This window comes from Lagopus leucura, unplaced genomic scaffold (assembly GCF_019238085.1).
Source record: "Lagopus leucura isolate 7727_CA_CO unplaced genomic scaffold, USGS_WTPT01 Super-Scaffold_100030, whole genome shotgun sequence".
Classification (NCBI taxonomy): domain Eukaryota; kingdom Metazoa; phylum Chordata; class Aves; order Galliformes; family Phasianidae; genus Lagopus; species Lagopus leucura.
This window is the reverse complement of record NW_024962281.1, coordinates 4,813,339-4,837,073: the sequence shown is the minus strand read 5'-3', so window position 1 is coordinate 4,837,073 and position 23,735 is coordinate 4,813,339. Positions and strand designations below refer to the sequence as shown.

Genomic DNA, 23,735 nt, shown 5'->3' with positions numbered 1-23,735 from the left:
AAATGAAAACATAGGCCTGGGGGCAAAGACACTGCTGGGGGGCACCAGTATCTGTTTCCTGCTTCGGTTTTATGGATATATATGGATCATGTTTGCTTCATTAGTGATTGCAGACCACCTTTCTAAAGCACATTAGTGCTACATAACCCGGAATCCCAAGAATTTTTGCAGTCAGAGGCTAGGAGCATCAGTTCTCAGACACAAAGCCAGTTTTGTTGCCTTCTTCCCAACTGACCCTCTCTCCATCTCTCTCCTCTTGCTGGCTTAGCAATAGCAGGCACCGGGCAGCAAGGCGCCATCAGCGAGATCGCATGCCTGAGTGCAAGGATTGGAAAGATGTGTCACAGCAGGACGCAGTGAACCCCATCGAGAGCATTGACACCTGGGTGGAGTTCGTGGAGGGACGGAACAAGGTGAGGCCATAGCCCCAAACCTGTCTCGGAGCAGGGAGCGGGAAACAGGGATCCCATTTGGGGTTGGGCAGCACAACCGGCCTGGGAGTGATTGTGCAGAAAAGCCGGTACAAATTGCACCGCAAGGAACATCCCTCTCTTGTTGCTGCATGACCTGCAGGCAGCTGAGTGGTGCTCATTGCCCGTTTCTTTCTGGTAGCTGCAAGGTCTGTGCCCTGCGCTGCACTGCGGTTCCTGTTCCTGCTGGTGCTGGGCACTGGCTGTTTGCAGAGGGATGCAGAACAAACAAATGGGCCCCCGTTTCCGAAAGTCACTTCCTGTTTTCCTACACACCTCCAAAGGCACTTCCCGTTCCCCAGCACAGCCAGAAGTTCGTCACACTGCCAAGGGGGTGGCAGGGGCAGATGCTGCTCCTCCCCGAGCAGCCAAAAGGAAAGGCAGGGATCTGCTTTCTCTCCCTTTCCTCCTTTTTGACTGTCTTCTCTCATCATCTCCCTCTGGTTTTTATTCTATCCATGAAGGGCAGATTGAGCCACCGTGTGTACAGTGCAGGATGATGTCAAACAGAAATCCCAGCACAAATGTAACAGCACAGATTGGAGAGAAAATCCCCAAGGCAGGAAGGCAGCACACAGAAGCACCACCAGTAGGGTCAATTCAGCTGTATTGAATATCCACAAGAAACAGGAAAGGCAGCATTCAAAACTGCTGGTAATTAGGTCACTTCAGCTGTAATGAATATGCACTGAATGAATGAATGTTCCTTCTGATTAACACGAGCTAATATATTGCCACTTAGAATTGAAATGCATCCCGAAGTGTATGGGATGAATAGTAAAGACAAAGTCGTTTCCCTGTAGGGGTTCGATTTTTTTTTTGCATTTTTAAACATTGCCTCATTAGAGGGATCTTTGCATGTAATTACCTTGCCATTTAACTGGAAGGGAGAAGAAACCCAGGGTTCAAGCTGCAGATCTCCTCTAAGGGGAGTGCTTGGAACACCCTTGGCAGCTCATGTGTGTGCAGTGTGAGCCGGGAGGAGGGCAGCCTTGCTCCCCAGCTGCCTTTCCTGCTTCTTTTGGAGGCAGCATCTCTTGCAGCCGTGCTCCCAGGGCAGCAACCAGGCTGCGTGCCCAGTCTTAGACAAGTCTCGCTGGAAGGAGAGATGAGAAAGCTTTTAGGATCATGTCTATGTACACTTGGAATTTAAAGGGAGAAGATAATAGAATGAAGTAGTGAAATCCGGGATGCTTTCATGAGTCTGATTTCCACTAATGGGTATAAGGAATGCTAGCAGGTCATCCGAGCCCATGGAGCAGTCGTCTCACTGCACAGGGCTGTCTGCCAAAGAGCAGCACCAAGCCTACTTTTCTCTCTCACTCTTCCTAACTTCTTCTGCCGCTCTCTTCTCCCACCAGACAGTCAGCAAGCTGGCCATCCAGGAGGCCAACGTCTCAGCCATGTACAAATGTATTGCCTCTAACAAAGTGGGTCGAGATGAGCGGTTGATCTACTTCTACGTGACAAGTGAGTACTGGGGACATCCCCTCTTCCAGTGTCACCTGGGCTCTTTGCCTGAAACAGCCCCTAGATCTGCCAGATGCCATCATTCATGCATCGCACCTTAAACAGTGACCAGGAAGCCATCAGGAAAGCAGGGCTGGCTAGATTTCTGTTCAGTGGCAAAAGCTTGAAGTTCTGGTGGCAAATAGTGCAGACAGACCTGGAGATAAGCTGGTGTGCCTGTGAAAGTTCCTGCTGGCTCAGCCAGCATGCTGGGCTGGGGACGTGCCTGGTCCAAGAGCATCCTCTAGTGGCATTGCCAGCCCCACTCCCAGGCAGGGTCCTTCTGGCCCCAACCCTTGGTACGGCCCCTGATGGATTTTGGTGGTGGGAGAAAGCTGGGTTTGTAGAAGCCCAGCAGAGTGAGCTGAGAACAGCCACATTCAGACCTCCTAGGCTTGTTTCACTTGTGATCTGTCTTAATTTGACCCTGGGGCTTCAGCACAGCTCTTAGCACCTTGCTCAGCTGCAGCTGTCGGTTGCTCGCAGCTTTCATGTTGCAGGCTCCAGGGTGGTTTTCATTTACCCTGGCCTAGGACAGTGAGATCTCAGAGAGCTGAGCCCAAGGAGGCAATTTAATTGTACCTAGCAGCTGAGCCAAGAAAACTCACTCACATGTTCATTTCCTTCTCAAAAGCCATTCCAGATGGATTTGAGATTGAATCCCAGCCCTCAGAAGAGCCCATAGAGGGGCAGGATCTACAGCTGAGCTGCAATGCGGACAACTACACCTATGAGAATCTGCAGTGGTATCGACTGAACCTCTCCAAGCTCCACGATGAGGAGGGCAACCCCCTGGTGCTGGACTGCAAGAACGTCCACCACTATGCAACCAAGATGCAGGGCGAGCTGCGCTTTCAGCCCGACTCCAACGATGCCACCTTGCTGCTCACCATCCCCAACATCTCCCTGGGCGAGGAGGGAGACTACGTGTGTGAGGTGCAGAACAGGAAGACCCGGGAGAAACACTGCCATAAGAAATACATCTCTGTGCAGGGTGAGAGTCAGCAGGGCAGGTGGGAGTGACTTGCTGCTGGTACTCTTGCTGCAATCAGCTTCCCAGTCCTTCCCTAGGGGAAGCCATGCAAGCTAAACACAAGGTGGCAAAGGCACCTGGGTCCCAAGACACCCTCCAACAAGGGTTAGAGACCCAGAGTCCCCCACGAATGCAGATATTCTTTTGATCAATCCGTTTTGTGCTGCTCCTCCAGCCCTGGAGATCCCCCGCCTCAAGCAGAACCTGACAGACATTTGGGTGAACGTCAGCGATTCCATAGAGATGCGCTGTAAGGTGGATGGCAACCACGTTCCTGACATCAGCTGGTACAAAGATGAGAAACTGGTGGAAGAAGTGTCAGGTACAATGGGCCGGGGATGGAACAAAGGCAAGGCATCATGTCTGGTGAACAGAGAGCTGAATGCTGCTGGGTGCTGGGAGTTGCTGTGCCTGGGCAAAGGTGCCCGTTCTCTGAATTGCCTGAATTCTGGTTTTAATCGTGTTCTGCCCTGGTTTGGTGTGCTCTCACTGGACAAGTCTGTGCCCTGGGGTCTGGACCAACATTGTGTGCACATGTTCATTCAGGTGGACAGCAAGGAGAGCTGCATCCTTTTTCTTCTTGCACTCAGCTCAGTGCTGGGCATCTCTGCTAATGCAGGGACTGACCCAGATCCCATGGAAGGAATATGGGAAGGATCTAAGCACAAGGCAGAGGGAAAGGAGCAGGTCCTGAAGGTGAAGCAGAGCTTGATACACCAGCTGGACTGCCCAGGCACTGTTCCCAATCCAACCTTGTCTATAGGGCTTTGTTCCTTTCATACACTGCCTGAGGAAGGCCCTTGCAGGGCAGTTCTGGAGCCATAAGCCACAGAGGAGAGCTGGTGCAATTTAATTCTGTCATCTAAAATGAAGTGGCCAAAAAAAGTAGGAGCCTTATTTTTTGCCTGAATGAGTTCAATCCCCTTTCCTTATGAGTGACCACCTTAACCTTCCTTGCCTTACAGGAATCGATCTGGCAGACTTCAACCAGAGGCTGAGCATTCAGAGAGTGAGGGAGGAGGATGCTGGGCTCTACCTGTGCAGCGTCTGCAACGCTAAGGGCTGTGTGAACTCCTCAGCTAGCGTCTCTGTAGAAGGTACCAGCAGGCACAACACACCTAAGGGATGAAAGCATCTGAGTAGGAGTGTGTCTGAAGTCCCATGCCTCTTCTTTGTGATGCCAGGCTGCAGGGTGGCAGGAAAAGTCCCGAGAGCATCTGTAGTCCAGAGCACATTTTGTTTGGAGAATGTCAACCCACAGTTCCTTGGTCTCCCCACATCATGAAGCAGGTCCCAAGAAACAGCCAAGCCTTTTCTCAAACTGCAATTTCCCTCCCATCCCACAGGCACTGATGACAAGACCAACGTGGAGATTGTCATATTGATTGGGACTGGGGTCATTGCTGTTTTCTTCTGGATCCTCCTTATCCTCATCTTCTGTAACATCAAACGGGTATGTGGTTGTCTCCGTTTTGGGGCAGAGGAGGGGGCTCAGAGGGGTTTGGGGCAGCCTCATTGCTGTGATGTGTGACAGCATCTGCTGAAAGCAGATCGCTGCAAGCTCTCTGACAGTCAACCAAGGATGGGGTATGTAAGGGCTGTAGTAAAGACGGGGACGTGGAACAGCCTTTGCCAGGGGAAAGCAGGTTGAGGCAGCAAATGAGGCACCTTCTCACCCTCTGTGTTGGGTGATTCCTGCAGCCTGCCCATGCAGACATCAAGACCGGCTACCTCTCCATCATCATGGACCCTGGCGAGGTGCCCTTGGAGGAGCAGTGCGAGTACCTGCCCTATGATTCCAGCAAGTGGGAATTCCCGCGAGACCGCCTGCGCCTCGGTGAGCTGAGCACCACCCCTGACACCAAGAGCTGCATGAAGGGCTTCCCACCAGCCCTTGGAACTCACCCTCCAGATTTCTTAAATAATCAGAGCAAAACAGCCCAATTCGCAGGAGATACCCTGAGTTCAGGACCAGGATAGGATGTCCTCTTGCTGTGACACCCACCTATCATTTCTTCCCTCTATCTGGGAGGGTTATAAGGGCTGCAGACTGCCTCTGAGGCACAGAGCAGTGACATTAGCCCTGTCCTGCTGCAAGGTGTCATATTTACCTTTTCAACTTGTTCTTTTTGAGGGCAACAAACAGCCCCTTACCACAGCAGGGCCATTTCCTTCCTCCACTTTGTCCATGCCAGCTCTGTCTGGGTTCCTCCCTTCATCCTTTCTCTTATTCTCACTACCAAAGCAAGCAGCCACCTGGGTAGGGCACATGTAGCACTCCTTCCTTTTCCTCTTTGACTCTTTCTTTCTTCTTCCCATGGTTTCCTGTAAGGTCTTTTGTCTTTTGACCGATTCTCCATGCTGCACCTGCATTCCTTCACAGTGCCTTTCTCTTTGCTCATAGGTAAAGTCCTGGGTCATGGTGCCTTTGGGAAGGTGGTGGAAGCTTCAGCGTTTGGGATCAATAAAAGTAACAGCTGCGAGACCGTAGCAGTCAAAATGCTGAAAGGTATGTAGACAGCCTGGTAGAATACACAGTTCATGTAAGGAAAGCCTACTTTGTAAGCAATTGCCCTTTTGCATGAAATATTTTCCAGAGCCTTAGCAAATGCCTTATCTCCTACCAGCGCTCCTGGGTGCTTCTGCCTGAGCCAGCACCAAGCAAGGAGAGAGGAGCTGGTGCCAGTCTTTTAATTTATGGCTTCTTGGCCTCAACACAGATGATCCTCATGGCCTTCTCTCTGGAATGCTTTAGCCTCACTCAACTGCACTGGGAGGCAAGTGGTAGAGCAGGGACATGGGGAACTCAGCTTTCAAGGGAATTTAGCTGTCTGCTAAGGCAAAGAGTGAGATCTGTCTCAATGGATGAACAAGAATCCAGAGACCCTCTCTGGTAAACCACTAAAGGAAGTGTTGCTCCTAATTGCCTTCTTCCAAATGTTCATGTGTTTCACATTTATGGGCAAGGTTGAGCCGGCTAGGGAAGCATGCAGTTCTGATCAGTCCAGAGTGAGATTTTAAACATAGCTCTGCTTTTGAACAGGCATCCAGAACATTATCCTGTAATTCAGCCACCAAGAAAACATCAAGGCAGTTCATGGTCAGCAATGGCCTGTATATAGAAACTGAATCATGGTGTGGCTCAGTAGCACTTACACTGCAGCTGTACAGGTGATCTGCAGAGCAGTAGCAGAGGGAAGCCTGACCGTACAAGGTTGTTTTACAGCCCTTTGAGGCATGACTCTTACCTGGCACTTAAGCTGCAGCTCAGGAAGATGTTTTTCTCTTTGTCAGACTAAATTTATAAACTCCCAAGTAAAGTAAAATGTATATGGAGAGGTATGAAAAATGCTCGTAAAACCAGAGAATGCACCTTGAGGGTAAAACAGAGGAGCAAGAATTGGTGTGAATTAGGCACTCAGAGAGAAAGTGCAGTAGAGAACTGGCAGGAGCACAACCCCGTGCTTGCTATTGGAAAGGAATTATAAAAAGGCCTTCTGGGTTTGAGCTGAGGCAGTCCTGCCTTCAGTCACGATCAAAAGACTCAAATGTCTATTTGTTTCTAATTTTCCTTCAAACGGTTTTACAGCTCGTTATTCCTGCTTGGAGGCTAAAAGGGCAGAGATTCAAACGTGTGCATCTGTATATAAGCCTCAAGTGATCTTTTTCCCTGCACAGCTATCAGAAGGAAAAATGTGTTGGATGCAGCTTGTGTTCTTGCTTTGGATCCCTGCTTCTGCATTACAGACAAGGCTCTGCCATTTAATTTGGAAATAAGCTGTAACAAAATGTACCGAAGCTTTGGGATTGCAATCTCTAGCAAGACTCATGTTATTACTGTGCTAAGACAGGGTGGCAAGGGGGAGAGAAAAGCTGTGAGGAGGCATCACCGTGATGTGGTTTGTTTGTTTCCAGAGGGAGCTACTGCAAGTGAACACAAAGCACTGATGTCAGAGCTGAAAATCCTCATTCACATCGGGAATCACCTCAACGTGGTGAATTTGCTGGGTGCCTGTACTAAACCCAATGGTAAATATCACAGGGCAACAGGCTGAGCCTGCTCCCAGACGTCACTGCTCATCCCCTGTGCCATTTCTTCTGGCCATGTGTGTGACTGCAGGGACACGTGGGGATGTGTGTGCCTAGCCCTGGTGCCACAGCTCAGCAAGGCTGATATAATGCGAGTCAGGGCAAATTCTGACTATTCCAAATCCTTATCTCTTCCCCTGACCTTTGGTTTCTTCTCATTAGGTCCACTCATGGTGATCGTTGAGTTCTGCAAGTATGGCAACCTCTCCAATTACCTGCGGACCAAGCGGGAAGGATTCAGTCCTTACAGGGTAAGTAAACTCCTTTATCCCTAGGAGCTGCCCCATGGCTAGGGAGGGAAGACATGCATTCAGAAACATAATCCAACAACGAGGCAAAGGCACCCTCTGTCTAGCAGTATGTCAGCTTTACGCAGTGATGCTGGTTCACATGCAACATCAGGGAAGAAATTTCTTTCTGCAGAGGAGGATAGATGCTTGCAGGCCAGAATTACAGTCTAAGAGCAGGACAAGACTGTGCAGCTCATGGGTGCAGAGGCTGCAGTGTGTGTTGCCTGCTGAGGTTTTTGTTTTGATCTTCTTGCCAGGAGAAGTCACCCAGGCTGCGTATTCAGGTCCAGTCCATTGTGGAGGCAGTGAGAGCGGACAGGAGGAGTCGGTCTGGGACTAGTGACAGTGCTATCTTCAACCGCCTTCTGATGCACAAGAGCCAGACAGCACAGCCAATCCAGGAAGGTAATACCTCACCTGGCTTGCCAAGAAAATGCCAGTCTTGCTTAAACTGGAGAATGGGCCAGAGCACAGCAGTGGGCAGCAGGGGCCCATCCACAGAGCTGATCTCTCCACTTGTGTGGCAATTCTCTCAACAGGGCTTTTATATTCATCTGTTGTTTCTCATAATGGACTTTAAAAACCCTAAAGGAATGATTAAGTTACTTCAGATTTTTTTTTAGCTTAAAGAAAGATGAACTGAAGGGGTTCCTCCCTCAGTGGATCCTCCCTAGGGCAGGAATAATGATCTGCCCTTCAGAATCCCTTCTAGCCCTACAAGACTATCTAGCTGTATCTCACCCAGGGGCTGTTTATATCCTGCAGTAGAGAGAGGCAAGGAGGACACAAGACAACTCAATGTCTAACCATGTTTTTGTACTCCTGAACAGTGGATGACTTGTGGCAAAGTCCCCTGACAATGGAAGATCTGATCTGCTACAGCTTCCAGGTAGCACGTGGCATGGAGTTTCTGGCATCTCGAAAGGTGAGCACACCCTTTCCCATCCTCTATTCTTCTTTTGTGTGTGCCTGACTGGAGATGGCCTGGTGTGGTCTGTTGTTGTAATCACAGAGCCACAGAAGATGTGTGTATGTATGTATACAGGCTCCCATGGATAACCAGTCCCTTCGACTGGCTGTTTCCAGTTTCACATACCAATTTGTGAACTCATTTTGTGATTTGTTACTACAAAGCCCCGCACACAGTTGGGTTACAGACATGCAGAGATGGAAACTTAGCTGTATTCTGTCATCTCCTTATTTGTCTCCTTTAAAAATCTTTGTTTTTAGTTCCTTCTCACCTCTCCAGTTTCCCCATTACAGCTCAGGTTAGCAAGGGAAGAATAGGGGAAGGGAATGCTTTATGATGGCAGTACCTGTCCCTCTGATTTTGCCTTTTCCTCTTCATGTGCCTTCAGTGCATCCACAGAGATCTAGCAGCTCGCAACATCCTGCTGTCAGAGAACAATGTGGTAAAGATCTGTGACTTTGGCTTGGCCCGAGACATCTACAAGGACCCTGACTATGTCAGGAAAGGCAGTGTGAGTAGCATCTTGGGGATGGACTAGCTGAGGAAAATAGGCAGGAGTGGAATCGTGCGTGTGGCTGGGAGCAGGGACCATTGGCCTGGTGATGGAGGTGTGGTCCTCCACAACCACCAGATTTGTCTCCTTCCTTCTGCTGCTCAGCCCACCAGCACTCCTCTATCTTTATACTTTTCCAGTGTCTTCATTCCTCCTTCTGGCCTCACCAAACCTCCGCTCCTCCATGGAGAGAGATTCAGGACTGTTGTCTCTGGTTCTTGAATGAACGGTTTTGCCTTGCTTCTCCCCCCTGCAGGCCCGTCTTCCACTGAAGTGGATGGCCCCAGAGAGCATCTTTGACAAAGTCTACACTACCCAGAGCGATGTCTGGTCCTTTGGGGTCCTCCTCTGGGAAATCTTCTCACTGGGTGAGCACTAATGAGAGGCTGCTGAGGCAGGCAGGGGCTTTTAGTGTCTCATTGGATGAGTCTGTGCATGAGGCCCTTATCTCTGCAGCATGTCTGAGGAGTGATGGGAAAAACGTCAGTGTGGGCAAAAGAAATAAAGAGGCCTGATCTACCAAGGAACAGGGTGATGGGAGGCAGCTTTCTCCTTAGTGAAGCAGAAGAACCTGTCTTGGACAGAATTGATGTGGGCTGTGTGTCAGAAGTGACCGCACATCCCACGCATTTTAGGAGGAAGTCCTTGTCTCAGGACAAGGATTGTTTTCTGATGGCACACTTCATGTTCCCACCCTTCTTCAAACCTATTTTAGGAGCATCTCCATACCCTGGAGTCCAGATCAACGAGGAGTTCTGCCAGAGGCTCAAAGATGGTACCAGGATGAGAGCTCCAGAGTATGCCACTGCAGAAATGTGAGTCAGAAACCTCATGGATGTCAGGGCAGCACAGGCAGATGCAGAGACTTTTCATCCATTGGGAAGAGACAAGCTCTGCTCTCCTGGTGGCTGCCTGGAGGGTATTCCAGATGGGTTCAAATGCAGGACAGAACTATCTAGGAGCACCAAATTTTTTGCATAACCACATTGAAATGGCTTTGCAAATGAGTAGTGTGCTTTCCCACTCTTGAGGGTAGCTGAAGTGTCTAAATTGGCTCGGTCTGAGCTTACAGTTGTATTCCATGCACAATGAACCTCCTTCTAGTAGGTCCGTGTGCAGGATACCAAGCTTTTCTTCACAGTGCAGATACACTCTGTGCCAGCAAAAACCACATGGGTTGAAGCTGCAGAGTGGATAGAAGGGGATTTCTGTGATCTAAAACCATCACCTCTTCTTGGCAGTTACCGCATAATGCTGAGCTGCTGGCATGGAGATCCCAAGGAAAGACCAACTTTCTCAGACCTGGTGGAGATACTGGGGAACCTTCTTCAGGAAAATGTCCAACAGGTGAAAACCTCTCTGTATCTCTGCTCAGTTCTGGACAGCTAGCTCCCACACTGTGTCCTCCTCTGACTCTCTAGCTAATGCAAAGCCTTTGTGAAGGCCAAGGATTAACACGGTGTCTCCAGGTCTGGCATTCAGGGGTGCTGGAGATGACAATTCTGCAGTAGCATTCTCGATGCATCCTAATATAGTTCCAAACCTTGCAGTGCAAGTGTCCTCTCCGTCGTCATTCTGGTATTTCCATCATAATCTCCAGATGATTATTTGAAATGTTTCAGCTGACTCAAGGCTCTGGCACTCCTGCCCCCCACATGGCTGCATAATGAAAACCAGGATTTCACCAGGGCTTCTGAAACTCTATCTTCGGATCTAAATGTCAGGGTCATACGAACCAAATAACTGTTCCATTACAGAAATCAGATATACATAATTCTCAGAAACTCTTACTAATCACCACCATGCGGCAGCTCACCAGCACTTTTAGCTGTGATGCAGTGTGCAGCACTGCTTTGAATTTTTTTTCTGGATGTTCCATTTCAGAAGCATTACTAAATGTACTGTCACATCCTATCCCTCTGATATTAACCTTTCAGCACTGTATCCCAGCAGAGGCAAAACTAAACCAGTTGTTTGTTCCCACAGAGTACAGTGCTCTGTCCATGTTGGCTGGAGAACTATAGGTACTGCCGGACTGAGTTGTTTTCCTGCTCACACACATCTCCATGCAACTGCAGCACTTGCAGCCCCATAACTCAGAGGGTACAGAAATCTCCAGACAAATATTTTGCCTGAGAGAAACAAGAGACAGAGTAGGAATGTTCTTGTCCAGCTCTGTCAGCTTCTGTTTGTAGAGCTCTTTGTTGCAGGAAAGGCCTCCCCTTCTTGTAAAGCCACTCACTGTTCTTCCTACCAGGAAGGGAAGGATTACATCCCACTGAATGACTCTCACAGCTCAGAAGATGATGGTTTCTCCCAGGTGCCTTCCTCTGCCCAGCAGAATTCAGATGAAGAGGACTTTGACATGAGGATACGTTGCCACAGCCTAGCAGCAAGGTGAATCCCCTCTGAAAAGGGCTGAAGGAACCCAGCAGCAGCCACTGGCCTGAGCTGTAAGGGAGCCAGAGGGATATGGGGAGAACCCAGTAGCAAGAAGTTGGAAAAATCCCAGTTGATCAGGTGTGACACAAGCACTTAGGCCATAGCACCTTGCTTATAAAAGCAAAATTACTTTCCTGTACTGGTGCACAGCAGCCCTTGATGTCTGAGCCTATGACATTCCTCCTCCTGCTTCCAGCTCCACTGGCAGAGAATCACATCCCACCAAAGTCATCATGGCCATCACCCAGTTGGGTGCTTCCCCACTGCAGGAGTAAGGGACACGAGGCCTAAGCTGACACCACCCACAGCCACCTACATCCCTGCACACTACGATTGCAGGGACAGGAAGTTGAGTTCAGCTCCTGTTTGTTCAGGACATTGGCTCTGTTGGTTTTACTGAATACCATGTGCTTCTGTCAGTAGATATTACAACTGCGTCTCGTTCCCTGGTTGTTTGACGGGAGGAAATCAGATCAGGTGTTCATCCAGGATAAAGACATTTGAAGAGTTTCCCATGACACATACAATGTACAAGGCACACCCGGTGAGTGGCATCTGAGTGGGGTTGAGCAGGGGGCATAGAAATGTTCTGCTGTTTCCTGACATGTTTACTGTTAAGGTCATGGGAGGAAGATCATTTCTATCTAATGTCAGCCTGTCTGTACCATTCCTGTTCCGTCCAGTCCTACGTACATTCATTTCCCCACCTGGCACATAGTAGTTTTTCTACTGCACAGTTTGTCTGACTGTGAAATAGAGAGGTTTAGACCTGCAAGCCATGTCTGTAAAGGATCTCAGAGAAGAGTCTGCTTTTCACCCTTCTCAAATCTGTAAACATAGCCTGGTTAAGCATACTGAAATCCAGCTATGACTAGATAAATCCAGAGTGCTTGTCCTGGAGCTCCTCTGTGCTGCCACACCACAGTATGCAGCAGGAGCCCTCCTGACCTCTGCGAACTGGTCTGGTTCTTATATCTCCTGTGGTGGCAGAACTTAAGTCACTACCAGTTGTCTCAGAGGAAAATCTCACCTCTCACAGATTTCATGGTAATACATCTTCCAGACAGCAAGCACTCTGTTTTTCCCAAAAGTAACACTGAGCTGCACACACAAACCCTACCTTTAGATGTGCTGTTTTTAAAAAGGCACCTAATAATATCACCAGTGTGCTCCATGCACATCCAGCTTCTTGCTGAAAGTAAAATGCCCATACTCCTGTTTTTCCTATCACAGGTAGACATGATCTCATCTCCTGAATGATTCCTCCTCCCTTCCCTGTCTGATTAGTCGACAGGGATGTTACTGATAACTCCTGTTGCTTCCTTGCAGGACAATCAGACAGACAGTGGGATGGTTCTGGCATCTGAGGAATTTGAGAGGATAGAAAACCGACACAGAAAAGAAGGTGGATTCAGGTATTCCTTAAGTCTAGCCACTCAGAACTCTCTGCTGCCAATCATAACAAGACAAGGAGAAAGCTCTTGTCTCCCTGTAGGGTATGCCTCTTGGGGCTCTCAGCAGCAGCAGGGCTGTGGGCTCTAAGCCAGAGAAATCCCTGCACACACATTAATGAGAGGCCAAATGCATAAAGAATAGACCTGCAGCCTGCTTAGTTTTAAAAATATAAACTATGCCCATTCAACAGATAAACACATGTTACGTAAGGCCTGAAAATGTGTCCACCAAGATAACAAGGTGTAGTAGAATGATGGTATTAAAAGAGCTTTCATTGCTCATTGAAATTTTTTGGTGAAGTGTATCACAGTGGCACAGGGGCAAACTGGAGCCTCATGGCTGCCACCTCTGCAGGGTTCTCCCCAGCCCTGCCAAGTTTCCTTCAGCCCTGATCCATGTACTACAGGGCCCTGATGTGGCATGGCAGAAATAGTCCAGGCCTTAGGACTTCCTGCACGCTGGTACTAACTCTCGGGGCTGAGGATGTTTTGGGTGGTCATGTCCTTGACCAAACTTAGTTTCTGAGTGAGAACACAACCTGCTCATCTCTGCGTGGTGCTGGAGCAGGCTGGGACCTCGTACCTGTGACAGAATTGTGTGAGCCATGTCAACTCATGTGCAGGCAAAGCCAGTCCCAAGCCTCTTCCTCTCCTTCTCTCCCTTTCAACATCAGGTCATGCTGGTCATTTTCCTTGCTGTTACCTATAGCCCTGTGGCCTCTCTGTCGTATCAGACTGTCTCCTGCTTCTTGTCCTTGTCCTCTTTTCCTTGAGGCACTTCCCTGTTGTCTCCTATACCATGGGTTACCTAATGTCCCATCCTCCAGGAAACAATGCCCTTAAGCCTTTCCTTGGATATGTCCCTGCCCTCGCTTTTGTGACTTTGTGCCAGTCACCTGCTATTGGCAGGCACGGAGATGGGATTGCTGCTTTCCTTCCACATCATCTTCCTTGGTTTGCTTTTCCCCCATCCTGGCTGTTGGTTTATATCAGCTCCTGTTACTCCTACCAGGTCTAGGAGAGATTGAGGTGATGTCTCTCATCTCTACTTGCTCACTGGGATCCCAACCCTTTCCTGGGCATTCCTGAGCTATCTAGAGGAGGTAATATAACTCTGTGGCTGGGTTATGTAGAGAGCTTTCACAATGCATAAGGGGGCTGTGCTTAGGTTTAGAGCAAGATCATTTATTGTGCTTCAAACCAGAGGTGTAGGTCCATTCCTGACCCCGCCACTGCTCCATGCATTAGCAGATAATGTTTCCTGTAGTTGGGTTTTCTCTAAGCGGGACGGAGATTTCCAGGAGGGCTCAGACTGACCTTCTGTATCCCTCCCTCACAGCAGTAAAGGGCCCGGGCGAACTGCGGAGCTGTCGGTGGAACAGTCAGACCTGCGGGGCAGATGTCGGCCGTCATACGGATCCCAGGTTGGAGGCCAGACTTTTTACAACAGTGAATACGGGGAGCTGTCAGAACACTCTGAGGACGGCAGCTGCACCCCACCCGGAGAGGGGGCCAGTCCCTCCACTCTCCACACTTCCTTCTTCTCCGAGCAGTACTAATGGCACCAGGCCCTGGAGGCACCCTGCCAAGTCATCCTCTCTCTCACACTCTGGGCACATCATCAGGGTCACTCAGAGCTTCCCCTTCAACCTACATCCAACCACAGCAGCAAACCCACTCCAAACAGATGGGGATCACCATCGGAACCACAGCGTGATGGTCAACGCAGCACCTCCAGCTGCAACTTCTCTTTGCTGGGACTGGAGTGAATGCCTTGCTGATTCCTCGGGTTTCTTTTATTTCCGTAGCTCAAACAGATTCATTCTGCTGGCAATTGTGTGCCTGTGTTCAGCACTACAGCACCTTCTGCCTAGCATTCAGCCTCCGCTCAGATCTGCTTCCCATTCAGAAAGCCCATTTCAGGTCAGATATAAATAGATCTGTCTTAGTCTCAAGTTTCTTCCTGGTGTGCAGCCTGAATGTTTTTCCCTGGATCGCTTCCTCCTCCTCTCCTCATGATGTCAGCTGCTGAATTGCAGAGCAGAATCAAAGGCAAGAAATCCCTGGTGGTATTAGCAGCAAGAGCAGGACATTCTGAAGAGGTGTACAGAGAGATCCCAAGGGGTCTTTGTAAAGGTTCATGCACACTTCATTCTGGGTAGGTGCCAGTGTACACCCAGCCTCTCTGTCTCCTCTGCAAGCAACACCCATGCTCCTCTCGTCTCTGCTGGAGGAGGACCTGCCCCTCTGCCTTATCACAGGGATTTTTTAGCCATTTCAACACAGCCATCAGAGCGTCAGCTGATGGCTGAAGTCTTCCCAGTGAGATGAACAGCAACTCTTTTTGCAGGCCCTGTGTGAAGCAGGGCTTTATATTCTTTGTGCTGGGAGCTCTGTGCTCACAGGTCTGCTGCTCTTGCCTTCCGCTTCTCCCAGAACAGCACTGAGATCATCTGTTGTTCGAATGAGAAATTAAAGCAAAGCTGTGTTAATTTCAGCTGGCTTCTAAACATAGAGTGAAAATGTGTTGTTTGCTGAAAGGAAAAGGATATAAGTGTAAGGGAGTGAAATGTTTATTTTCAAGCTGCTGTGAGGGTTTTGGAAACAACGGAAGGAACAAAGCTCCAGCAGTGAGGTGCCCTGGGCTGCATCCCCTGGTGTGCTGGCATTGCTGAGCACACACAGGATTGGATTACCCCTGGCTGGAGCACAAGCCCTAATTCTCCTGGATGGACTACCATGACCCTTCCTGTTGCCCTGGCTCAGAGGAGGCACTCTCTGCCCCATAGGCTCTTCTCCAGTTTCTGTTGCAGAGCTGCCAGTGCAATGCAGCTGTCTCTGGAGGACTGAAAAACATTTATTTGCTGAGGAACCATCTCATCACTTGGGCCTTTTGTTTCTAAAAGATACCACATGAATTCAGGCTTTGGGGAACCTCCACAGCCCCTCTCAACAGATTTCTGTGCCGCTGCCTCGCTGCTTTCCACATACTTCTTTCCATCCTGTTCATAATCCAAGAGCTCAGCCACAGAGCCGTTACATCATCACCAGAGGAGTCTGGGTGCAGAAGCTGTCTGAACAGCTTGTCGTTTTCTCTTCTCCCACATGCTGGTGGCTGACAGAGCTCCTTGCACAGGGGTATCTCAGCACTGGGGAGTTTCTGCATGCAGGCCACACCTCTGCATAGAGGCAAGAGTTTGGACTTTGAAAATTGTGTCTTCACAAGATGTCAGATTCTATCACATGTACCATTTTCCAAAACTGTATTTCACTTACAGAAGGTATTATGTGTTTCCTGATGTGAGTCGTTATTGGTGACTGTCCCAAATCTTAATTATAGTTATCTGCAAAGTGTAATAGGGGAGATTTATTTAGCTCATGGGAAAAGCATGGCTCTCATTCAGATTCCCTCAGTCTGCAGAGCGCCCAATGTTCCCCTCCCATCCCATGTCAGCAGGAGGGCATGGCTGTGATTTCCATGGCAATTAGAGGCACAGAACTAAACCAACTGGAGCCAAGCTGGCTCAGGACATAAAATTTGAAACTGTGTGTGACAATTGATTCCCCAACTTCTACTGATGTCCCCCAAAGTTGCCAGGAATTTAAGCATATTTAAGTAATTGTTATGACTCAGTAAGAATGCTTCTGGCAGGAGATGCAGGAGTCAGGCCAGGGAAGCAGGACAGCCAGCAGGGTGCGGGCCAGGCCAAATTCTCCTGCCCTCATCTTGCCCTGTTTTTTTTTATCGGTGGTTCCCTTGGCAGAAGAAAAGCTGTGCCCTGTGCTGAGGGTTCATGCAGGTGGAAGGTGACATACTGCAGAGCTAAATTCAGGCTGCTCTCTTGGTGATGTGCAGCCACAAAACTACTCTTCATAAACAATTCTCTGCTTGGAAACAATGCCCCAGCTGACAGGAGGCTCAATAAATGTCTGTGAATTAACAACTGGAAAGCAGAATTCCAAAGTAGCTGCAAACGAGGGTTAAAAACATACTAGCAAAGCCGGGCACTTGCAGGGCACTGGCAGAGTTCTGCAGCACAGATGAGATGGAGGCATCCACGCATGCTGGCACTCAGCACTCCTGATCTGTCAGCGCTCCCAGCCTGCTGGGACAGCTGCACTGGGGCTTTAGGTTCCATGGAAATTGCTCACGAGCATCACTGTAGAGACGTGTTACTTCATTAGAGCCATTGTTAAAGATCCCCTGCTTCATGCCAGGGAAAGTGCTGAAGTGACATCTGATTCTAAACGTTCAAATGATTCAGCCCCATAGGAGTTTATTATCTATTTTACACCTTCTTGAGGTGTGTGGGGGGAAGAATCAGATCCTATTGTATCAGTGCCAACAGCCTTGCATGAACGACACAGCTTAACACAACCATGTGCTGCTCTTTAGACGCTCCAGTGGTGAATAACAACAGTAGTGTCAGATACTGAAGAGCTGTTGAACATTTGTACTTTTGGTCTCTTAAAACAATACTGAAATGGGAACGTACAAACCTGACACTCTTCCCCACACTCTTGCATTATTTTTGGCATTTTTTTACAGTCTTCAGATAAGAGCACAAAAAGAAGCGGATTTGTTCTGGTTTGAGATGAGGCAGTGGTGCTGTGGAAGGACAAACAACAAGAAAATATTTCACTTTCTAAAAGCCAGGTTTGGTGTTTGTGCCTGCATGGTGCACAGTGCACGGTTTGGTTTTGTTTGGGCCTTTTACTGGAATTCACAGCTGAAGCTATTTATCGTCTGTTCTTTCAAAATGACCATTCTGGGTCCACACTACAAAGGTATTGGTATTGAGAGAACATTCCTTCATGGAAACAAAGCATCTAATTCCCTACTTAGGAACGCACATGCGTCTCTGGAGAAAAACCTGTGTATCAAGTACCACTTCATTTATATCACAGTATTTTAGCCTGGTACCTGTTGTTGCTGCAGCAGCATTGGATGTTTCCATGGGCTGCCCTCCGAGCAAGTAGCTTACAGCATGGGTTGTGTGTGAGTACAGCAATGTGGTTTGTGTGTGTTGTGGGTGAGTGCTTGGGTGTTGCATGTGCGAGTCTTAACTACTGGTGAGTGTATGTGAGTTCTCATAGCTCCTGTTGAGTCCTGTGTCTGGAAGCTGACTGTTATATATCAAACCAGTTAGAACACTGCTTTCTTTCCTCTCCTCCTATCGTACTCGTTATCCTTTGTCATTAAGAGTTTTGTTGTAATATCTAAATGTGAACATGAATAAAGTCATAACTGGCACCGCGCTCTGCTTTGTGGAGGCCGCTGCCCACGGGTGCTGCTGGGCCCGGCTGCAGCCAGCCAGCCCCATACAATTAACTTCATTCTGGCATTATTATTTTTATTTTTGCATCGCTTTGCATGCGCCACATCCTTGAGGAAACAGCTGGGCTTTGTGGCATTTCCATCCAGGATGAAGCTTTCCTCATGACGACACCGGACACACGTTGGGTAAGCTGCTGAAAGGACCAGACCCTTGGCCCTGCTGCCATTTCTCCCAGCCCTGCTGAGCTCCCCAGGGCACTGCACCTCGCCCTGTGGGCCCTCTTGTGGGGCAGGAAAATCATGGCGTGGCCAAAGTCTCCTGGAACAGCCATGGGAGCAAAGCTATGGGGCACGTGGGGACTGGGTCTGAGGGAAGTGCTCTGCACCCAGTCCCAAGGGAGCACTGGATGCCATGCAGATGGCTGTGTGGCTGCTGCATGCTGCACCTCAGCACAAGAACGGGGACGTTGTGTCCCTGTAGCAGCCATCACCAGGCACCAGGATGGAGTGTGGTTGGACAAGGGAACTGAGGAGGCTGGGGCTGCATGGCCCCTCAGTCCACTTTGCTGTTTGAGTCTATCATCACACATGTAGTTAGGTAATGTGCTGGGAGCCTGGCCAGCAAAAGCCTTGTTCCTCAGTGCTTGGAGGTCCTTCTGAGGATACTGATGCAGTAAAAGCAAAGAATCTGAGACTCCTAGTGCTCTTGTTACCTTTGTGCAGGGGACAAGGATCATGGAAACACAGAACACCAGACCAGGTTGCTCTAAACTTTGTGCTAAACCCGGCTTCGGATCCCTTTAGCCGTTGGATCCCTGCACAGCTCCTCTGGGCAGCCTGTGCCAGGGCCTCACTGCCCTCACTGTGTTTCCTCCTTGAGTTTAAAGCCATCATCCCTGGCCCTGTCACTACACTCCCTAATGGTGTCCTCCCCAGCTTTCTCATAGGCCCCTATTAGGCAGTAATCACAGGAAGAAGGGAACCGATAGTCAGTAAGAACTGCGCTCAAGCATTGTATGCCAGTATTTATGGGCTGGCACAGGGATGCTATAGGGAAAGGGAGGTGGCTCTAGAAGGTGTCCCGATGCCAGGTTGCTGCCCCCTGTGCCAGCAGTCCTCTGGTTGCTCCTCTAGCTGGGGGGAAAGGTTTGCTGCAATGTTGCACGGCTGTTGTGACGTGTGGCTCCTTGCCCAACATTTACCAACAACAGCAAAAAAAAAAAAACAAAACAAAGGGGAAACAGAACATTGGAACATTCAGCTGCTGCTTCATAAACACTTCCTGGATTGCACTGACATTTTCTACACAACTCTACAGAGCTTTTCATAAGCAGATCTCGGAGGATTTTGCAGCACCACAGGCCTGTAGCACATCCCGCAGCTCAGCCGCAGCCTGGCGGGCAGTCCTGCCTTCCTCAGCACCGACATGGGGCTCCCCGAGGGCAGGCTCAGCCCTGCTGCTCGCAGCTAAATGAGGTAAACAGAATGAGCTTTCAGGGTGTTATCTTACATGCATGTGTGGCTACGTGCATCCCAAAGGGATGTGCCACAACACCTCCAAAGGGAACAGCACAGTGAGATGCTGAAGGGAAGCACAGCTCTTATCGGAGCAGCTGGGAAGTCACCAGGGAGACTGTATCTCAGAAGAACAGCAGCACGGTTATTTGTTCAGAAATTTAGAACATATCTTAACCCAAAACCCTGCAGCCTGTGTCTTCTTAGCCATAAATAATTTTCAGATAATTTGTCTTTCAAAACCTGAAAAGGCTGTTGTGTTCTTTTGTTCCTTTCCTGGTCACAGAGAAGCTCAAACCCTTTGTAAGAATGATGGTGAAGTGTCACGCATCGCATCCTGCTACGCAGCATCTCAAAGGATTTGTATTCATTAACATCTCAGTGTTAGTAACATTTCCCATTTTAGCACGCTGAAAATAAGTAACTCTAAATGAGGCAGCGGCGGGCACATCCTGACACAGGAGCCGTGCTGCTGCTGCTGGGCCGGCCTTTTAGCACCAGACGTGCTGCCTAAACCCAGCCCCAAACACTGCACCATTCACACGTGCTTTTAAACCACCTTGCGCGTTTCCGATGGCCAACGCCGTTGACCTGATATCTGCACTGAGGAGCCATGAGATGCAATGTCTGTCCCTAATGCTGGCTCCAACACTGTAAGCACTCCCTGCGGCACCATCGAGCAGATCAACACCGCTCCGGAGGTTCTTTGGGGCAGCCCCGAACCAGGGCCGGACCCCACACCTCCACGCCACGGTCACCCTCCCGCGCCCTGCCGCGCCCGGAGTGACGTCACCCGCTCAGGCCACGCCCCTACAGTCGATCCCATGTTGCGGGGGCGTGGCTTCCCTCAGTCCCGCCTCTCGCCCTCGTGGCGCCGGGTGGGGCGTAGTGCGCCTGCGCAGTGCGGGCCGCGCCGGGCTGCAGTCGAGGCGCCGGGAGCGGAACGCGGTGCGGCCGCTTCGGAACCAAGCCGGGCATGGAGAGGCGGCCCTCGGCCGGGGCGGGCAGCGGGGCGTGCGGCGTGGCCGAGCCCGAGTGCTGAGGGGCGGCGGCGCCTCCTCGGAGTCGTGCGCGGCGAAGGAGCCGCTGCCTCCTCCTCCTCCCTCTGGCCGGCGCGGGCTGCGAGCGGGATGAGCGCGGGGCCCTGAGCGGCCGCCGGAGCGCCCCGAGCTCCCGCAGCCTCCCCGGGCCGGCGGACCGCGCTCTGCCGGGACGTGCCGCCGCTTCCCTGGCTCCTCCCATGGCATGAGCCCGGGCTCTCCTCCCCTCGCCGCCCGCTCGCGGTCTCTCTCCTTTCCTGGGCTGTCAGATGGGATAACGCGCTCCCGCCGGGAGGCGAAGATGGGCCCGCGCTGGGCTCGGCGGCGGCGGAGCGGCGGCGGCTCCGCGCTGCTGCTGCTGCTAGGGCACTGCTGGCTGTGGGCGGCCGGCGCCGACGACAACGGCAGCCAGCTGTCGTATTACACGGCCCTCATCAACGTGACGGTGCTGAGCCCCGAGCGGGGCGGCCCCACGCTGCTCCGGATCGACCGCGGCCGCTACGGGCAGGATTCGCCCAAGGTGGAGGTGAAGGGCCTGCTGGTGACCCCGGTGCCCATCAACGGAGGTAACGGCCCCGCGCCGCGCGGGTGGCCGGGGGAGCCGGGAGCGGAGGAGGTGGAACGCGGCCGAGGGGGAGCGGCAAAACCGCGCTCCGGGACGGGGCTGCGGCCGGAAAGCCGCGTGCTGCGGCTGCGTGCGGTGCGTGCGTGGGTCAGGGATGCCTGCCGAGCTGTTGGTTGAGCTGTTGGATGTCCGCCTATGACCGCGGCCCGGTCCGTGGCGCTGAGCGCTGGGCAGCGCTTCCACACGAGTTCTGTTGCTGCGGAGTGCGGCCGATGCCCGTTGGTTGCTTTCCGATAAATATCGGCCTTTATGATGCGTGAACTTAAACAAGAGTGGTTTTGATCATTGAGCGTCTTGATTTTGGTCTGAAATGAGAGCGGGCACTCGGTCACAGCGGTGCGGTTTAATCGCATCTTATTTTTGAGAACCATCCGTGATGCTGTGCCCAAACTGCTGTCCTCCAGAAATGGCCCCGGATGGATCTCAGTGCTCTCAGCCTCTCTCTGGGCAGCAGCCTCTGAATAATGCATTCCGTGAGGCAATGTAATCAATTAAAACCAGTCTGCGAGCGGTGAATATTAAGAGCGTTTTTGCTTGGTTTTGTTTTGCTGTGTTTTCCTGAAGAGCTCTGCTGTATTATTAAAGCCCCTTGAGGATTTAACAAATCAAGGTCAGGACAATATGTTGATGCTCTTTCAGCATCTAGCAGCCTCCTGTCTGCTCCTGCTGCGCACGAGGCAGCTATGCAGCGCACACACTTGCTGGTTTCATTGAAGCTCTGTTTCGTTTGCTTTACAAAGTGTTAATTAGAACTTATTTTAATAGCATGCTTGTGGGGAAGGCTGGAGAAACAAATCTCGGTGCAAGCTGGCTGCCGAAGGATTTTCTTCTGTATCTTAAATCCTGCCCTTTGCAGTCGTTTTGGCCGTCTGTCCCCAGATGCGCTCAACCTTTCATTTTCTCTGCTCCCTGATGTTCCTCACTTAAACACACACTGCTGTGTGAGGTCAGCAGGCTGTCCTGGAAGCTCTGGGCACGTCACAGTTATCCCAAGGGGTGTTTGGGAGCAGGGTCAGCTCTGCTGCCTTTTCTTGTGCAGGGTGTCGAACCACTTGATTTCTTTAGCAGCTGCTTTATTGGTCAAAAAACGAACTTCTGGCATTAATTACTGTTTAGTTTTCCCTATAGCTTTTTCTGGTCTCTTCCAGCACGGTCTTCACTTAAGTGTGATTCAAGCATTGAGGGTGGTGGACAGCATTCTCACCAGAAGCAGTGAGAGCAGAGCTGAGCACGATGCTCTGCGTACTTTGAGGAGCATTTCCTACTTTGCTGTTGAAGTGTAACGTGGTGAACAGTTTGAGTGGGGAAAGCACAGCAGAAAGATCACAGAGCTGCAGACCTGAATTCTGTGGGTTCGACATGTTGCAGTCGTCAAAACTTTGCCCTGGGTTGTTGGGAGGTGTTCTCCTTCCGTGTGTCAACAGAAGGCACTTAAAACAAACACTGCAGTGGCGGTCTTCCTGCAAAGCTGTTCTGAATTGTTCTGCACAGATGGCCATACAGGGGGCATTTTATTTTAATTCTGCTGAGAGGCTTCACGTGGTTTAAAAGCCTTGTGTTTAGTAGGAAAGAGGCTGGAGTACGTTATGCTTTTAGTTAAGATGCTCCTGAAGACTTGAGAGCCTTGTGATTGTATTCTGCTTTATTATATTTGGCTCTGATAGCAGTGCAGTGCTGCTGTCTGCGACTGCTATAATGCCTTTTTATCAGCCAGTCTGTACTAGTATAGCACTTGTTTGCAATGTATTTGTTGTAATAGCACTTAACACAAGCAGCCTCTGCAGCTGGAGCAGTAGTGCTCTGCCCAGTGCTCCCAGTGGCTGCAGCTGCCTGGTGATGCCATGACTTAGTGTTGGTCTCAGGCACTGACCCACCGTGGGCCACTGCTTGGGATTTCTGTACATGCAAGTTGGCACCCAGCTGTTACAATTGAAACATCTTAAATGTCCCATTCCATGTGCTGTGTTTGCATCCTTTACCTGCAGGCAAAGACGTGAGTTTACCAGCTTAGGGCTGGGGTCAGCAGCTGTGTGTGTAATGCATGGCCTGGGGGTGGAGCGCTGTGCTCTGTGGTGGTGGTCAGCTCACGTTCTTGAACATGCCTGTTGCTTTATGTTTAATTATTGAAGTCATTGCTCTCTTTGATTACCTGTCCTTTAAATGTCAGTACACAATAAATTCAGTCACCTGTTCCTTTTTCAGGATCTCTTACACTGAATTCACCATGATTAGGCTAAAACACATACCAAAGCTTTCCCTGTGCCTTTTATAGACCCTCAGATAAAATGGAAAGGAGAAAACTGTCTTAGGGAAAGGTGGAAGTAGGGGACAGATGCTTGAGGTGACAAATGAGGGGTACAGCTCATGCACAGTGCCACTGAGTTTTGTAAGGGTGTGGTCCAAGCAGAGTTTAGCTGTGGGAGGTTTGGAATGGCAGTTTCAATTGCAGAACTTTGGGTAATATTTG

At 50.3% G+C, this 23,735-nt stretch overlaps 2 protein-coding genes across 4 annotated transcripts in view; both read left to right on the top strand.

Annotated features, from left to right (window-relative positions):
• The window catches only part of FLT4 (fms related receptor tyrosine kinase 4), a 46,883-nt gene extending 28,819 nt beyond the window's left edge, over positions 1–18,064 (top strand). The window contains exons 11-31 of one of the 3 annotated variants that reach the window (XM_042881580.1): positions 269–413; positions 1,832–1,940; positions 2,614–2,973; positions 3,188–3,334; positions 3,978–4,109; positions 4,359–4,465; positions 4,714–4,849; positions 5,417–5,521; positions 6,928–7,041; positions 7,264–7,352; positions 7,649–7,796; positions 8,222–8,316; positions 8,750–8,872; positions 9,171–9,282; positions 9,630–9,729; positions 10,156–10,261; positions 11,172–11,311; positions 11,780–11,900; positions 12,686–12,771; positions 14,150–14,234; positions 14,364–18,064. In XM_042881580.1, the coding sequence (XP_042737514.1) occupies positions 269–413; positions 1,832–1,940; positions 2,614–2,973; positions 3,188–3,334; positions 3,978–4,109; positions 4,359–4,465; positions 4,714–4,849; positions 5,417–5,521; positions 6,928–7,041; positions 7,264–7,352; positions 7,649–7,796; positions 8,222–8,316; positions 8,750–8,872; positions 9,171–9,282; positions 9,630–9,729; positions 10,156–10,261; positions 11,172–11,311; positions 11,780–11,900; positions 12,686–12,771; positions 14,150–14,234; positions 14,364–14,369 (2,566 nt within the window). In that variant the 3' untranslated portion in view covers positions 14,370–18,064. Of the gene's footprint in view, positions 1–268; positions 414–1,831; positions 1,941–2,613; positions 2,974–3,187; positions 3,335–3,977; positions 4,110–4,358; positions 4,466–4,713; positions 4,850–5,416; positions 5,522–6,927; positions 7,042–7,263; positions 7,353–7,648; positions 7,797–8,221; positions 8,317–8,749; positions 8,873–9,170; positions 9,283–9,629; positions 9,730–10,155; positions 10,262–11,171; positions 11,312–11,779; positions 11,901–12,685; positions 12,772–14,149 lie in introns of all 3 variants that reach the window. The other 2 variants (XM_042881579.1, XM_042881578.1) reach the window with 2 other exon arrangements.
• A 2,718-nt stretch (positions 18,065–20,782) lies between these two features.
• RNF130 (ring finger protein 130) overlaps positions 20,783–23,735 on the top strand; it is a 39,112-nt gene continuing 36,159 nt past the window's right edge. The window contains exon 1 of the mRNA XM_042881444.1: positions 20,783–21,209. Coding sequence (XP_042737378.1) covers positions 20,849–21,209 — 361 coding nt within the window. The 5' untranslated portion in view covers positions 20,783–20,848. The remainder of the gene's footprint in view (positions 21,210–23,735) is intronic.